Raw genomic sequence first — 16,006 nt, 5'->3', positions numbered from 1 at the left:
GGTGATAGTATAAACATCTCTCATCTCTTTACATATCGAGCTTTTATCAAGTAAACGTTTAAACCATTCATAATTTTTCATCCATTTGGCTGTTTGTACATATCAGCCTCCTACAGACCCAATATTTAACCCAAAAGTGCACAATAATAAAAAACAGACCCAATATTTAACCCAAAAGTGCACAATAATAAAAACTGTGTGAGAATTTATCACCGGAGGCAACCCGAACAGGAAAATTTAAATTACATCAATCACAAATGTATCAATAAAACTAATGCAAATAAAGTAACATTACATAAATTAGTAGCAAAGTGGATTGTATTATTAGGTATGAAGTTTTCTTTATAAGATGTGTATAAAAACATCAAGAAAATGACAAATAATGTTACATTTACAATTTACTAAAAGTAACATAAACTCAGTCCGGTTGGTGTAGCACGCCCTGCCACATCAACGTTATAGATGCAAGTCCTCTTTGATTTAACAGACACATAAAATTTAATAACCTTGAAGTCACTTCATAAATCATAAACAAAGTGACATCCATATATCATTGAAAGTTCATCCTTCCACATTTCTTCCAACTCCATACTCTCCTTTTTGCGGCCAACCCATACACAATTGGTCTCCCAATCTACAATATCATAAGATATCATGAGTAGGATGGTTATAAGAGATAGCAAGAGATATGATCGAACTAAAAAGTAGTACCTAAGGATCAAGTTTTACATCGCTCACGTGACAAATTATCCACATAAATATTTCCTTAAGTAGCCATACTTTTTATATCCAAATATTAACCGTTGTGCAAATTGCCTACCACTCGAATAAATGTAGACCTGATTCAAACATATACAACAGCCTGTTAGGGTTGTAAATGTAGTTGCAAACATGTAAACTTTTAGTTGGAATCTACTTTTATACCTGAAGCATGTCTTTTTACAAAATCTTGAGAAACATCATAAAAAAATACATTTTATTTCATTTTTCTAAAACTTGGTGCGTCAAATAGTGCCCCTGGAACTGCTTTAGTAAAGTAATTCTCAAAGGGAATCTCTTTTTTCTCCATCCCTATATTTGTTTATTTATGTAGTTATATGAAAGGTTAAACAAAGACATTGTTCAGTGGTTAAATATAAGGATGAGCATTTGGTACCGAGTACTGGTACTGAACCGGTAGCGGTACCGAATTTCCCGTACTAATTTTTTTCGGTATGGATTCGGTATCAGTACCAGTTCGATACGGTTCGGTAAAATATCATTTTTTACCTTCAAATACCAGTATCGTACTTACCATTTTCGATGCTGGTACCGATACCCAATTTACCATGGTATAGTTTTATACAATTATTATAAAATTATAAATCTGATATGCTTTAAAAAACATGTATTTACCCTTACAATTTGAATGTATATGGGACATGAAGAGTGATTGAAAGTAGGAATGATACCTTATCGTAATCAGCAGCTGCACCCGATGCTGTTCCCAATGCCTCCTGAATTTGCTTCATATTTTGAGTTTATCCATAGTCTCGTCAACCTCACCAATATTTAGAAGTTGTAGTTTTAAAAAATGATGATAAAATACTCTGTATAAAGTGAAAGAAGAAAACAAAGAGAAATTGTAAATTCTAGGTAACATGAACACACAATACCTTTCGGAAGGCAATTGTTTTCTTTGCTCTTTCTTGGCCGGCTCTCGATCCATGAGTCTGCAAAAAATAATATTTCTTAAAATCAAGTAACAAAAAATATGGAAAGCTTGGTAATAATTATAAACATAACGTAAGTGGTGAAAGATATTTGATGGTGCGTAGAGAACAACCAAAATTAGAATGATGTAATTATTCATATGAACGTGACTATCTAACCTCTTTTTTTTACAAGAAAAATTGGACATCTTGTAAACACACTATCCTTTTGCACATGAAAACGGGTAATAATCATGTAAAACGTCCAAATATGTTTGAAAACCTAAAAGTAGTGCGCCAAATATAATCCCAGCTGCAATGGCACGATGCCACGCGACCAAATTATGTTCATTTATTATATGTAATAGATGAAAAAAACTTGGGCCATGTGTCAGCTTGATATTGCATTTCCCTCTCCGCCAACTAACTATTTCGGCTCTTGTGTTTTTTGCTTTGTCGAACTTTTCGCCTGTGTATTCCAATAGTAAATTATTTAAAAAGAGATATAATAGAATGCTAATCGAACGCAAATGCAAACCTACTCATAGTTTAGTTACAAAAGACACTTGGTTTGGGTGTGCAATTGGTTACACATCTAATTTCCAGGATGGGTTAACCTGAAACGCTTTGTATCCATAACTTGATTTTCTTAATTAATAAATATTTACATGCCTATTAAAGCTTGTATATATCTAATCTAATCCAGAAACAATTTTTCTTTTTCTTTTTTATATAAGAGAAAAAAAAGAGCAGTTCTAGATATGCACATGAACAACTTAAACTCCTAGATCCACCCATGTAAAGGTTTTGGCTTAGTACAGAAAACAACAACCTTCTAGTTATGCAGTAACATGTCTACTTACAACCCATTAACAGTCCAGTTATGCGGGAAGTGTAGACCAAATAGCCTGCTCAGAGGGAGTGCTTTACTCTTATTTTACATTATTTTTATTTAAAACTAAAAGTTATATAAATAAACATATATAACAGGTGTTGCATACCTTCCATGTATGAGCACTAAAGATGTCAAAGAGACCAAGTTTTCCCCATACTGAACTGCTAATCAACTAACAAAAGAAAAAGTTTCAAACAAATCAAATACGCATCCCCTATCCAACTCACCTTTTTTGACCCATATCTAAAACTACTCAAAGCTCACACTTAAAGCTACTCAATTGACTCATAATCATATATAGATCTCTACAATGAAACCAAAGATACGAATCGATCAATTAAAAGTTTGAGACCCATCCCTACAATGGGTCAAACGGGTTGAAGTGTATAATACATACAACATCCAGTTATTAATAAATGAACAAAAGAGCAACCACATAATTATAACTAAAAGCAATAAAAAATTGTCCTAAATTCTAATAATACCTTGTTTAATTGGTTCTTTTTCTTCAGAGAACAAAACCGATCCTCACCCATGAAGCGGTAGATGTGAAGCATGAGTATCTAGAAAAATGAAGAAGATCCTTCATGCGAATAACACCTACAATTGTTATAAATCATGTATGTTGATGAGTAGTAATATCCAAAATATAGTTGTTTAGTTACATACACTGCAATAATGGAGTAAGTGTAACCAAGTGCCCCAAATGTCTCTTCATTTGTTTTTTTTAAATGGATCCCAAACATGCCCTGACAAGTAATAACATGAGATAATCTACTAATTGTGGGTTAGCTTCTCTTGACCTATGCTTAGCAAAACATTAAAAAGGAAAGCATGATAAGTAGAGCTGGCAATTTTGACATGTTCACTTATTAAAGGCCCGATCGAGACATGTACCTTCCAACGAAGTATATATACAGCACAAGAATCTCGGGAGTTGTACGACTGGACATATCTTTTGTTCTTAAGAAATTATTGTGAATAACATCGCTTCTTACTTTCACATTTTACTTTACATAGTCCAAAATTTCACCAGTAAAGGAATGATTTGCATCCTTATTGTCCTTTAGTTCATTACCTGAAAGTTGACATTCTTGGAACAAACTGACACATTAGTTAAATTAGTGACATAGTGAAAATACCAAGATTATTTAATTTAAACAAACACCATATTGAGAAATCATATTGTATACTTCGATTTTTTTTTGCAAAACTTAAAAAAATAATTTAAAGAAAGTGCACAAAAATTGCAATTTAATTAATTTTCTCTTATGAACACCATCAACCATTACTAACAATCAGTGGCGGATCTTGCCCGTTGAACGTCCCAGGGCCGAAAGACACGGACACTAAAAAATGCCCGGGCCGAACATCTTATATATAAAAAATTTCGATTGAAATGCGGAAAATTAGCAGTACGGCCGAAAAACTTGCCAGGGTCGTGGCCCTGGCACAGGCCTTCTAAGAACCGCCCATGCTAACAATGCATTAGCAAATGTTCCTTGTGGATTTTTCTTTTTCATATCTCATTATTTCAAATACTATTTTTATCACTCTTATAGAATACATACATATAAGTTATTTACTCAAATTATACATCCACATCGGTATTCACATCAAATTAAAAGCAAAACACCAGCGAGTTAGCAACTGGAGCTTGGTTATGGTCATGGCGTAAGCCCACTATACATCAGTTTATGTTACAGGGGTAAATATGAAATCTCAATATGTTTAACGGATTGCGTGTTTTCTACTTACTGGTTGCAGTTCGCTTCCCTATTAATGATTCAATATGAGTTACATTTGCAATAATTGCAAGGATATCATCTGAAGTGATTTTAGGGATGTGCAAGGTGCGATTCAGTTCGGTTTTGACTCCTGCAAACATATAAGAAAAACATTTAGATTTTAGGAACAGAACATTTGGTTTACTGATTTTGGGGTTCCCGGACAATGCAGCAGGGAACACTTACCGCTTTCTTTGCTACTGGAAGTGTCAATTTTGTAACATTTTGTACAAGATTTAGCCTTCTCCTGCAAACACATTAGAAAAACACATATGTGAAGATGCAAAAAATATCAATTCCATCATTTCGCCATCTTTGAAGTGACCTTTAGACACAACATCAGCTAACGGTTCCACATGTTTTTCTCCATCAAATGCAAACTTAAAAACACAAATTAGATATTTACGCCTACGAAATGAACCTGGGAACAACTTTGATCAATATAAAAGATTTAACAATAAGTTATATTATTAGAAAATTCAATTTCTAGAAAAAATGGTTGTGCTGGATTTAACTATGGGTTAGATTATTAGAAGAAGAAACTAAAAAAGAGATTCTTATAAAGTCCTCAAATTGAGTTGTACGACCTAATTCATTGGTGAAATGTCCAACACTAAGCACTTACATGGAGACATAAGGTCTCTAACTTAACGAACTAAAGTACACCAGTTCAATCAAATTCAAAAGCACCAAAAACACATTTAATAAAAAAAGGGAAAACAAAACCCCAATTACTATAAACCATTAGCAACTTCTGCAAAAAGCTTTAAATTATTAGATGTATACCAAAAAAACACACTTAATAAGAAAAAAAACATGGAAATCAAAACCAGAATTACCATGAATCGTTGGAAATGGTTCACTTGAATCAATAGTGAGTCAAAATCAATATCAATAATAAATAACAAAAGGAAAGCCAAGAAACCACATGAAAGTTACCTACGATTTGCGAAGAAGATTTGAGAGATGAAAACCAAGAATCGAATGGCCAAGAAGTCAAATACGATTTGTGAACAGGACTCACAAACGGAGGGATGAGTCTTGAGAGGCTCGTTGTGGCGATGAAATAAAATTTGTATCTGAAAAAAAAACACGAAAAACATCAATGTCAAACGCTCAATATTAGAATTGATTATCTAGATATTAAATCTTCAAATTTCATATGCTAAAAAATATACTTTAAAACAAAAAAAAATCAATTCAATCCTTCACAAAGCAACCCCTTCAAAAACTACGGATCTCGTTTCCCTCGTCACCACCAACTTACTCCCATAACCACACAAATCGACTGCATAAAATTAAAATCGAAAGTCTTACCTGCGAGATGAAGATCGGAGATGACTGAAGATCGATTGAACATCAAATACCGACGAACCTAATCCACAATACAAGAAATTAAAAAAAAACATTCAATCAAATAAGAAGAAAAGACTGTACCGTCATAAAGATCAAAAAACCTCTATCATTGTGTAATCATCAGATCCAAGACCACGTAAAATTGTATATACTAAAAGCAACCTACCGATCAAAAGTTTTAGTCTAAAGTGATGACATACTAACATACCAAATGATAACACAAATCTAAAACAAAACATTATCAATCAGACGTAAAATAGTATATCTAAATCGATCAAACAATTAGAAGATAAAGTGATATTGCAGACCTAAGACGAAAACCTAAATATAATGTGAAGAACAAAAAAATCGAAATCAAAATACCTCTCAATTGTTGCGTGCTCATCAAATCAAACCAGACAAAAGGAAAACCCAATCATTGTGAATCTTGAGCGTTTCACCCAAATCGCAGTGATGAAACTGATTTGTGATGGAGGTGTAGGATTTCGCCATTAGGGTTTCTGTAGACGAAGGCGCAGGAAGAGAACGAATTAGGGTTTGTAAGTATCAAATGAGGAGAATGAATGATTTACGTTTATTAGGTACCTTATATACCCGGGTCAAAAAAACGGGTATGGTTAACCCAATTCGGATCCCGTGTGAAAACATAAGGATTCTCACATTTTCCCGCCAAAAATCCATTCTGGTTGCACCATAACTTGACACGTGTCCCACATCTAATTTATTTATTATATATATAGATGAGTATAACGCTTACTATGCGTTAAAAATGCTAAAAATGCGATCTAGGGCCGTTTCTGGGTTTTCAAAAGAAAGCTGAGATTTTTATATTTCCAGAATGCTCAAAATAATTTATTTAACATATAAAATCAGTGGAAAAAGGTTTCGGGTCAAAAGGATGTATAAAACTCATTTTATGGCTTAAACGGTCAAAACCGGCATTAACCGAATCGACTAAGCGATCTAAGATACGATCAGCCAAAAATTAAATAAAAATCATCAAAAATCCCAAAATATTATATAACATCAGTGGGTAAAAAGTTTTGTATCAAAACGTGGCCTGAAATAGGTTATACGCGAAATGCGCCGTTTATGTAACTTTACGATATAGTTTTACGATATCGGCCATAACTCAAAATCTGGACCACTAACTGATCTCAAATTTTCGGTGCAAGTTTATATATTAGAAATAAAGATTTCTACTCTTTCACTTTTCCAAAAATCACGTTTTATATCGAAAAGGGCAAAATAGTCAACTTTAAGCATAAATCGGAAACATGCAAATGAATCGGCTAAGCATAGACTCAAGTATCAAAAATTCCAGAAAGTTATACTAAAATAAAAATGGTCAAAAGTACACTCTAATACAGATCTCAAACATGCATGTACGGATCCGAATCGATAGTCTACGAAAAAGTCGTTTTACAAGACTTTCGGTTCCGATTCGTATTTATACTATAGATTGTCGAGTTGATTATGATAGAACACATTCTTATGTTCATTATAAGTTATTTATGATGATCAAACTGATTGCATGTCATCTACATTACCATTTAAGCTATTTTTCGCAAAAACGATTTCTGTTGACTTTTTAGAAACAACTTTGACTCGACAAATAGCATGCTTAGAGTGGGAATCAGAGAATACCCTTTTGAGGGTTTGTTTCCCACATAAATACCAACATATATGTGGTTTCAATTTGAGAAATGACAGAGCTAAACTCGTTTAATCGAAAAGTCAAACTACAAGAACAACGGTTTTGACTTTTACTAATAATCAAAGCAAGAACGAATTAGAGACTGATATAGAAGCTTACAAAGGTCCTATTGAAGCTTAGTTAACACTTAGAGGTGGCCTTGTCGTTCCGAAATGCTCCAGAAAGCCTTGAGAGTGTTCTTGCAAGTTGAGAGTTCTTGTTTACAACCAAGTGCCCAAAAATATGAGCTTGTGATCTGATTTAAGGAGGGATTCAGAGGTTGTAGAGAGCTTACTGTTGTCCTAGGCATGCAAGGGAGTTTATTGGTGCAAAAGGAGGTGATATGAGCTGTTTACCACTTCAAATTCGGACCAGATTGCAAATAATTCGCGATTTCAGCATCTGATAGGGTCAGGCGGCCCGCTTGGGCATGTCCAGGCGGGTCGCCTGGGCTGCTGATCAGCCAAACACTTTCAAACTTTGGCAGCTTTGGTCCCTGTCATTGCACGTGATGTTTCGGCTACTTATTTTGACTCGTAAACCCCCAAACTTGGTTTTTAAGAACCTTGGGACATTTACCAACATGGTAATGTCCTCGGATAACTTTGCGCTCAACCGAAAAGCCATGAAATTTGACGTTGACGCTTTTAACCCCTCAAGTACGGTTTTGGCCATAACTTTCTCATACGTTATCGAAACTTCACGAAATTTTTACCACATATTCTAGTGAGTTTATTTTAGCATTACAAGGCTTCGGGTCCGCCAAAAGTTCACTCAGAGGTATAAATTCAACATGTTGACACTTTTGGCCCCTATAGTTTGTAATTCCTCACTTTTGTGCATTTTCCGCTTCGTATGATCCATGATCCATCCGTTTAAGGTTATAAACATTATGTAGGGTTATCATAGAGTCTATTTATCCATTGTTGACACTTTGGACCCTTACGTTCCATAGTTTTCACTGTTTGTCACTTTTAGTCCCTCTAAAGTATATTTTCACATACCGGAACCTTATGACACGTGTCAAGACATTATTGGACGAAATTTTTCGAGGTGTTACATCCTCACCCCCTTAAAAGAAATCTCGACCTCGAGATTTACTGAAACAAATGAGGATATTTCTCTTGCATCGTGGATTCCACTTCCCACGTATATTCGGGACCTCTACGGGCATCCCATTTGACCTTAACAATAGGCACGTGCTTCCTTCGAAGCTTTTTCACCTGTCGATCCTCAATCGACAAAGGTTTTTCCACGAACTTCAAACTCTCATCTATGTGTATATCTGTATGCGGTATAACCAGTGATTCGTCAGCGAAACACTTCTTCAAATTACAGATGTGGAACACATTATGAATAGCGCTAAGCTCTTCAGGCAAGTTTAACTTGTAAGCGACTGACCCGACACGTTCGATGATCTCGAAAGGTCCTATATATCTCGGGCTTAGCTTGCCTTTCTTTCCAAATCGCATTACACCCTTCCAGGGCGATACTTTAAGCAATACCTTATCACCTACATCGAAGTGAAAATCTTTGCGCTTAGGATCCGCATAACTTTTCTGCCTATCCCTGGCAGCTTTCAATCGATCGCGAATCTGAACTATCTTGTCCGTCGTCTCAAAAACGATATCTGGTCCTGACAGTTGGACTTCTCCAACTTCTGCCCAACAGATGGGCGATCTACACTTTCTACCGTATAGGGCCTCAAAAGGCGCAGCTTTTATGCTTGAATGGTAGCTATTGTTGTAGGAGAATTCAATCAGTGGTAGGTTCTTATCCCAACTACCACCCAAATCGATCGCACATGCACGAAGCATGTCTTCCAAAGTTTGAATAGTACGCTCACTCTGACCATCAGTCTGAGGATGATAAGCCGTACTAAAATTCAAACGAGTGCCCAACGATTGTTGGAAACTCTTCCAAAAATGCGATGTATATCTAGTATCTCTATCGGAGATAATAGATACAGGTATACCATGCAACGCTACAATCTTATCGACGTATAATTGAGCTAACATATCGGAGCTATACGTCTCCTTGATGGGTAGAAAATGAGCTGACTTAGTCAGTCTATCTACTATGACCCATATGGTATCATTTCCCTTTTTCGTCTTTGGCAACTTGGTGATGAAATCCATTGTCACCATTTCCCATTTCCATTTGGGAATTTCAGGTTGCTGAAGCAAACCTGACGGCTTCTGATGCTCGGCCTTGACTTGCGCACAAGTCAAGCATTTAGCTACATGCTCAGCTACTGACTTTTTCAAACCAATCCACCAGTAGTTTGCTTTCAAATCCTGGTACATCTTATCAGCTCCAGGATGAACGGAATATTTAGAGCTGTGGGCTTCCTGGAGGATAACATCCCGAAGTCCTCCATAAACTGGAACCCATACTCGTCCGTTTAGTCGTAGCATTCCATCTTTGTCGTAGGATAACTGCTCCTCAGTTACTCCTAACTTCTCTGTAGGATAGTTAGCTTCCAACACAGCTTCTTTCTGTGCAGCTAACACCCTTTCGTTCAAATTATTTCTTATTTCAATGCGCTTGGCATTGATTCTGATCGGTTTTACTCTTTCCTTTCTGCTCAAGGCGTCGGCAACCACATTTGCCTTGCCTGGATGGTATCTTATTTCACAGTCGTAATCATTTAAAGTTTCCATCCATCGCCTTTGACGCATATTCAATTCCTTCTGATTGAACAAGTGTTGAAGACTCTTGTGATCCGAATAAATTATACACTTGGTTCCGTACAAGTAATGTCTCCATAGCTTTAATGCAAATACAACCGCACCCAATTCCAAGTCGTGGGTGGTGTAGTTCTTCTCGTGCACCTTTAACTGACGAGAAGCGTAGGCAATGACTTTGCCTCTCTGCATGAGCACACAGCCCATACCAGTGTGCGATGCATCGCAATACACTATGAAATCTTCTATGCCATCTGGCAATGTCAACACTGGAGCATTGCTCAACTTCTTCTTCAAAATATCGAAGGATTCCTGCTGCTTAGGGCCCCAATCAAACTTAATCTTCTTACGAGTCAACGAAGTTAGGGGCGCAGCAATTCTTGAAAGGTTCTCGATAAATCGCCTATAATATCCTGCCAATCCGAGGAAACTGCGAATCTCGGTAGGAGTCTTCGGCTCCTGCCAGTTCATGACTGCTTCTACTTTCGCGGGATCTACTTGGATACCACGCTCGCTTACTACATGTCCAAGGAATTGGACTTCTCAAAGCCAAAATTCACACTTCGAAAATTTGGCATAAAGCTTCTCTTGATGCAGAAGTTTGAGAATACAACGAAGGTGTTTCTCATGGTCGGCTTGGCTCTTCGAGTAGATAAGGATATCGTCAATAAAGACGATAACGAATTTATCTAGATAGGGCTTGCAGACACGATTCATGAGATCCATGAATGCGGCTAGTGCGTTAGTGAGTCCAAAAGGCATCACTAGGAACTCGTAATGTCCATAACGAGTCCTAAACGCTGTCTTGTGTACGTCTTCCTCCTTAACCTTCAACTGATGATAACCGGACCTCAGGTCGATCTTGGAGAAATAGCTTGCTCCTTGCAACTGATCGAATAGATCGTCGATCCTGGGTAACGGATACCTATTCTTGATAGTGACCTTGTTAAGCTCACGGTAATCGATGCACAGACGCATCGATCCATCCTTCTTTTTAACGAATAAGATTGGTGCTCCCCAAGGAGACGAGCTAGGTCTAATAAAACCTTTAGCTAACAAATCATCCAACTGCGTCCTCAACTCCTTCATCTCCGTTGGTGCCAATCTATATGGTGCTCTTGCTACAGGCGCAGCGCCTGGAATGATGTCTATCTGAAACCCCACTTGCCTATCCGGTGGCAAACCGAGTAGTTCTTCAGGGAATACTTCAGGGTATTCTGAGATAATAGGGATATCTTCAATCTTCGGCTTCGGCTCATCAATGGTAACTTGTGCCATATAAATGACACATCCCTTCTGCATGCATCTGGATGCCTTGAGCATGGACACTTGCTCAGGCAATCCATGCTGGGTATCTCCTTGAATAGTGAGTGACTCACCAGACGGTGTCTTCACTACTACTTGCTTTCTGTTACACACAATCTGGGCTTGGTTTTGCGCTAACCAATCCATGCCTATCACTATATCGAATCCAGCTAGCTTAAAGGGAAGCAAGGATAATGGGAAAGAATGATTCCTAATGGATATAACACATCCATCTAAAACAGTCGAGGCGGTTTCTAAGGTTCCATCAGCTAATTCCACCTCATATTTCACGCTTAAGGTTTTAACAGGAAGGTTTAACAATTTACAGAACTTATCATCTACAAATGACTTATCAGCTCCTGAATCAAATAGGACTCTAGCAAAAACATCATTTACAAGAAAAGTACCTGTAATGACGTTGTCGTCTAGAACTGCTTCCTTGGCGTCCATTCTGAAGACTCTCGCATTAGTCTTCTTTCCTTCATCGGCTTTCTTCGCATTCTTTGGGCAATTTGGCCGGATGTGCCCTTTCTCGTTGCAACCAAAACAAGTTGCATCCTTAATCTTCTTGCAATCTAAGGCTTTATGGTCTGTGGACTTGCAGATTCCACATCGTTTCTCGTGAGACTGGGATTTCGCTTCCAAACGACATTTCCCAAAATGGTGTCTCTTGCAGGTCTTGCATCTGGGTTTCTCACCCGATTGATGATCTCCCTTCTTAAATCCCGACCCTTTCTTATGGTCGTTGTTCCCTCTGTGTCGTTTCTCAGATCTTCGTGAGGTGTCATCCTCACGTTTCCTTTTGTTTTCCTCTGAGCTCTTCATAGCTTTCAATCTGACTACATCTTGAGTGAGGGAGAGGGATAGATCAGCTACGGATCTGAATGTCGTAGGCCTTGATGCCTTAACGCTCGCTTTGATCTCTGGTGCCAGACCCCCAATAAATCGAGCAATCCTACGCGGCTCCGGGGTCACCAAATAAGGCACTAAACGAGATAAGGTGTTGAACGTAGTAAGATATGCCTGACAATCGAGGTTCTTCATTACCAGGGATACGAAATCCGACTCAATCCTTTCGACCTCGTGCTGCGGGCAGAAATTCTCTTTGACTAGGGCTACAAACTGATCCCATGTCAAACTGTACAGAGCGGCCTTACCGGCAGCTTGTAGAAGAGACTTCCACCATGCTAGAGCATCTCCCTTGAATGACTGGGACACGTACTTCACAACGTCCCTATCAGCACACCCGCTGATGTCAACAACTGTATCCATCTCATCAATCCATGTCATGCAGTCAACTACCTGTCACACCCCCAATTTCCACGTGTCACCGGTGGGCCCGGTGTGGGGTACAGTGACGTAGTTGGCATCGTCATAGACAATCAACACAATATAATAATGCACAGCGGAAGCAGAATAGAAACATTTCAACTTTTAAATGAAGTGTAATAATAAATATCACAATAGTTGAAATGGATCCACAGGCGGATCAATAAAAATAGAAATAAATAGTTCAACAGATAAATGTCGTCCGAGTTTGCGAGACTATTGTGGACGCTCTCTAGGAAACAGCCAGCCTATTTCCGTATAGTACCTGCACTTAATCTTTTGGGAAAAATACGTCAGTTTACACTGGTAAATACAAATCGACTGACTCATTTTGAAAATGATTGAAAATTTATTTAAATGCACAAGGCATAAATATTTTATTAACTTGGGATAATTATATAATATAAACTTGTGAACGAATTACATGCACTTATATCTCTGGTGGCCCGGGATCTACTGTCCGGGCTAGAGATTTAATTGACACACCACATCAAAGAGTTATACACGACGAGTGTACGCCTACACCCCGTGCTCTGGTCGTGGCCATCTCGTAAGATAATGCCAAGGATATCCGGGACATGGTCAACAACCCCCCAAAGCCTTTAAGTAAGACAAAACTGTTTAAACGAAATCACACAAGCTATTCAAGACTGAACACCCATAGGGAGCAGGACTTGTGCGCCCGATCAAGCGGTATTTTAAATACCGTACCCCAAGCCCGTATAGGGAAAATAAGTCAAAATGTAATTTACCTGAGCAAGTATAAGTCACAAACGATAAGTGGTGGTAGCTTTTACCGGGCTTCCTAATCTGGAACAAAGGTTTATAATTAACCTATTAGATTCCTAACGGCCTTTTATTTAAGCCTAAGCTTTGACCGGTTAGTTTTAGGAATGATACGGTTTACGCACGATTAAGCGAAAGACCGGATAAAATGTGATTTAGACCCGACAAGTTTGAATACTTGTATAATATGGGTATACTAAATACATTCTGGATTTTGAAGCAAAAACGATATCGTTTGACCCGTTTCGGTCAATTTACGCAAACTAGTTACGTAAACCGAACCGAACGCGAAAAGGGCGATACGGGTAGGCCAATGATTCAAATGCAAGTTCCCTGAATTAATATGCTTAGAATATGATATTATATCAGTAAGTTATGTCCTATATTGCCCGGGAAAATTTTAAACTCAATATATGCCTTAGAAGGGCATTTTGGTCATTTAAAAGATAATAAAAGGGTAAAATTAGAAATCTGAGTTTCGGGTCTGGTTCATACAGTAAATATATTTAATATAACATATTATATCAGTAGGGTATGACCCATATATCAAATATATCATTTAAAACCAAACTATGCACCGTAGGGGCAATTTAGTAATTTCACAAGGGCTAAAAATGCCAAAACTGGAAACCTGAGTTCAAAATATTATACTTACTGTTATTATATAAAAATATGTGATTTACATCAGTAGGTATAAGTTTTGTGGGTTTAAAACAAGTACAACGCTTACTATGCGTAAAAACGCTAAAAATACGGTTTAAGGGCGTTTTCGGGTTTTCACAGTAAATCTGAGATTTTTATATTTCCAGAAGTCTTATAATAATTTATTCATCATACAAAATCAGTAGAAAAAGGTTTCGGGTCAAACGGATGTGTAAAACTCCTTTTATGGCTAAAACGGTCAAAACCGACATAAGCCGAAACGGCTAGGTGATCGAGGATCCGTTCAGCCAAAAATTAATTAAAAATCATCAAAATTCCCAGAATATTATATATAATCAGTTGGTAAAAAGTTTTGTACCAAAACGTGGCCAGAAACGGGTTCTACGCAAAAAGGACCGTTTATGTAAATTTATAATATAGTTTTACGCTAATGGCCATATCTCACAATCTGGACCACCAACTGATCCGAAACTTTCGGTGCAAGTTTATATAATAAAAATAAAGATTTCTATCCTTTCACTTTTCCAAAAATCCCGTTTTAACTCAAAAAGGGCAAAATAGTCAACTTATGCATAAACCGGAAACAAGCATTCGAATAGGCTAAGCATAGACTCAATCAACGAAATTCCAGAAAGTTTAACTAAAATAAAAGTAGTCAAAAATACTTTCCAATACAGATCTTGTACATGCATGTATGAATCCGAATCGATAGTCTATGAAATAATCGTTTTACAAGACTTTCGGTTCCGATTCGTGTCTACACTATGGATTGTCGAGTTGATGATGATTAAAACACCTTCATATATATATTACAAGTCATTTTTAATGGTCAATCAGTTTGCATGTCATCTATATCATTAATCATGTTATTTTTCACCAAAATCGTTTCTGTTGACTTTTTAGAAATAGGTTTGACTCGACATCTAGCATGCATGTAGTGGGAATCAGAGAGTGCCCTTTAGAGGGTTTGTTTCCCACATAAATACTAATCTATAACAAGTTTCAATTCGAGAAATTACTGAAAGAAATCCGTTTAATCAGAAAGTCAAAGGTTATGAACATCCAGTTTGACTTTTATCAAAAAACACAACATGAACGGATTAAACAACGAATTGAATGCTTACAATAGTTCTATGGGTGTTAAATGATCACTAGGAGTCGGCCTTGTTGATCAGAATCCCTCCAGAAAGCTTGCTTGAAGTGTTCTTGAGAGCTCTTGAGAGAATGCTCCTTGTTCTTCACTTGCAAATGATCAAAATGAGATCAATTCTTGTTTTAAATCAGTATTTTCGAGCTTCCTGTAGTTGTAGGCATGCAAGGCATGCTATTGGGCTAAATGGAGGCAGAAACCAGCTGTTACCAACTCAAATTCGGAGCCAAATAGCTGAAAAAACGAATTCTGCATCTGGGCCTGGGTCGCGGCCCGCGTAAGCCAGTCCAGGCGGGCCGCCTGGCCTTTGTTGCTGTCAAACTTTGCCACATTTTGGCAGTTTTGGTCCCTGTCTTCGCGATTAGTGTTTCGGCTACTTTTCTCGATCCGTAAACCCCCAAACTTGGTTTTTATGGACCTTAGGACTTTTACCAACATGGTAATGCCCTCGGATAACTTTGCGCTCAACCGAAAAGCCCTGAATTCGACGTTGACGCTTTTAGTCCCTTAAGTACGGTTTTGGCCATAACTTTCTCATACGTTGACGAAACTTCATGAAATTTTTACCACATATTCTAGTGAGTATATTTTAGCTATACAAAGCTTCGGGTCTGCCAAAAGTTCACTCAGAGGTATAAATTAAACATGTTGACACTTTTGG

At 37.5% G+C, this 16,006-nt stretch overlaps 1 protein-coding gene across 11 annotated transcripts; it reads right to left on the bottom strand.

The window, feature by feature from the left end:
* Positions 1-300: 300 nt before the first annotated feature.
* Positions 301-6,277, bottom strand: LOC110930539. 11 transcript variants are annotated; one of them, XR_004883306.1, is made up of 11 exons: positions 6,093-6,267; positions 5,691-5,748; positions 5,313-5,452; positions 4,560-4,620; positions 3,256-4,464; positions 3,072-3,186; positions 2,693-2,758; positions 1,656-2,160; positions 1,452-1,540; positions 712-839; positions 301-634 (listed from the first exon to the last, which is right to left on the bottom strand). XR_004883306.1 is itself a non-coding variant. In XM_035985065.1 (10 exons), exons 1-6 carry the CDS (start codon positions 6,112-6,114, stop codon positions 3,653-3,655), a joined length of 435 nt encoding a protein of 144 aa, XP_035840958.1. In that variant the 5' UTR covers positions 6,115-6,277; the 3' UTR covers positions 301-634; positions 712-839; positions 1,452-1,540; positions 1,656-2,160; positions 3,072-3,652. The 11 variants fall into 11 exon arrangements, 5 of the variants coding, with proteins under 5 accessions (XP_035840958.1, XP_035840954.1, XP_035840956.1 ...); XR_004883304.1 differs by having other exon boundaries at positions 3,072-4,464; XR_002587888.2 differs by lacking the exon at positions 2,693-2,758 and having other exon boundaries at positions 1,656-1,712; positions 1,872-2,160; positions 3,072-4,464.
* Positions 6,278-16,006: the final 9,729 nt, after the last annotated feature.

Source organism: Helianthus annuus, chromosome 16, assembly GCF_002127325.2.
Source record: "Helianthus annuus cultivar XRQ/B chromosome 16, HanXRQr2.0-SUNRISE, whole genome shotgun sequence".
Taxonomy (NCBI): domain Eukaryota; kingdom Viridiplantae; phylum Streptophyta; class Magnoliopsida; order Asterales; family Asteraceae; genus Helianthus; species Helianthus annuus.
Note: the sequence above shows the minus strand (reverse complement) of the source record. Positions and strands in the feature narration are given on the sequence as shown.

What these genes read in the sequence shown, in the direction of transcription:
- LOC110930539 (XM_035985061.1), bottom strand. Translation starts at nt 6,114, where the DNA reads ATGAGCACGCAACAATTGAGAG. An exon ending in CTCCGATCTTCATCTCGCAG is followed by an intron (nt 5,453 to 5,690) that starts GTAAGACTTTCG and finishes TTTTTTTTTCAG; the next exon opens with ATACAAATTTTATTTCATCG. An exon ending in TCAAATCTTCTTCGCAAATC is followed by an intron (nt 4,621 to 5,316) that starts GTAGGTAACTTT and finishes ATGTGTTTGCAG; the next exon opens with GAGAAGGCTAAATCTTGTAC.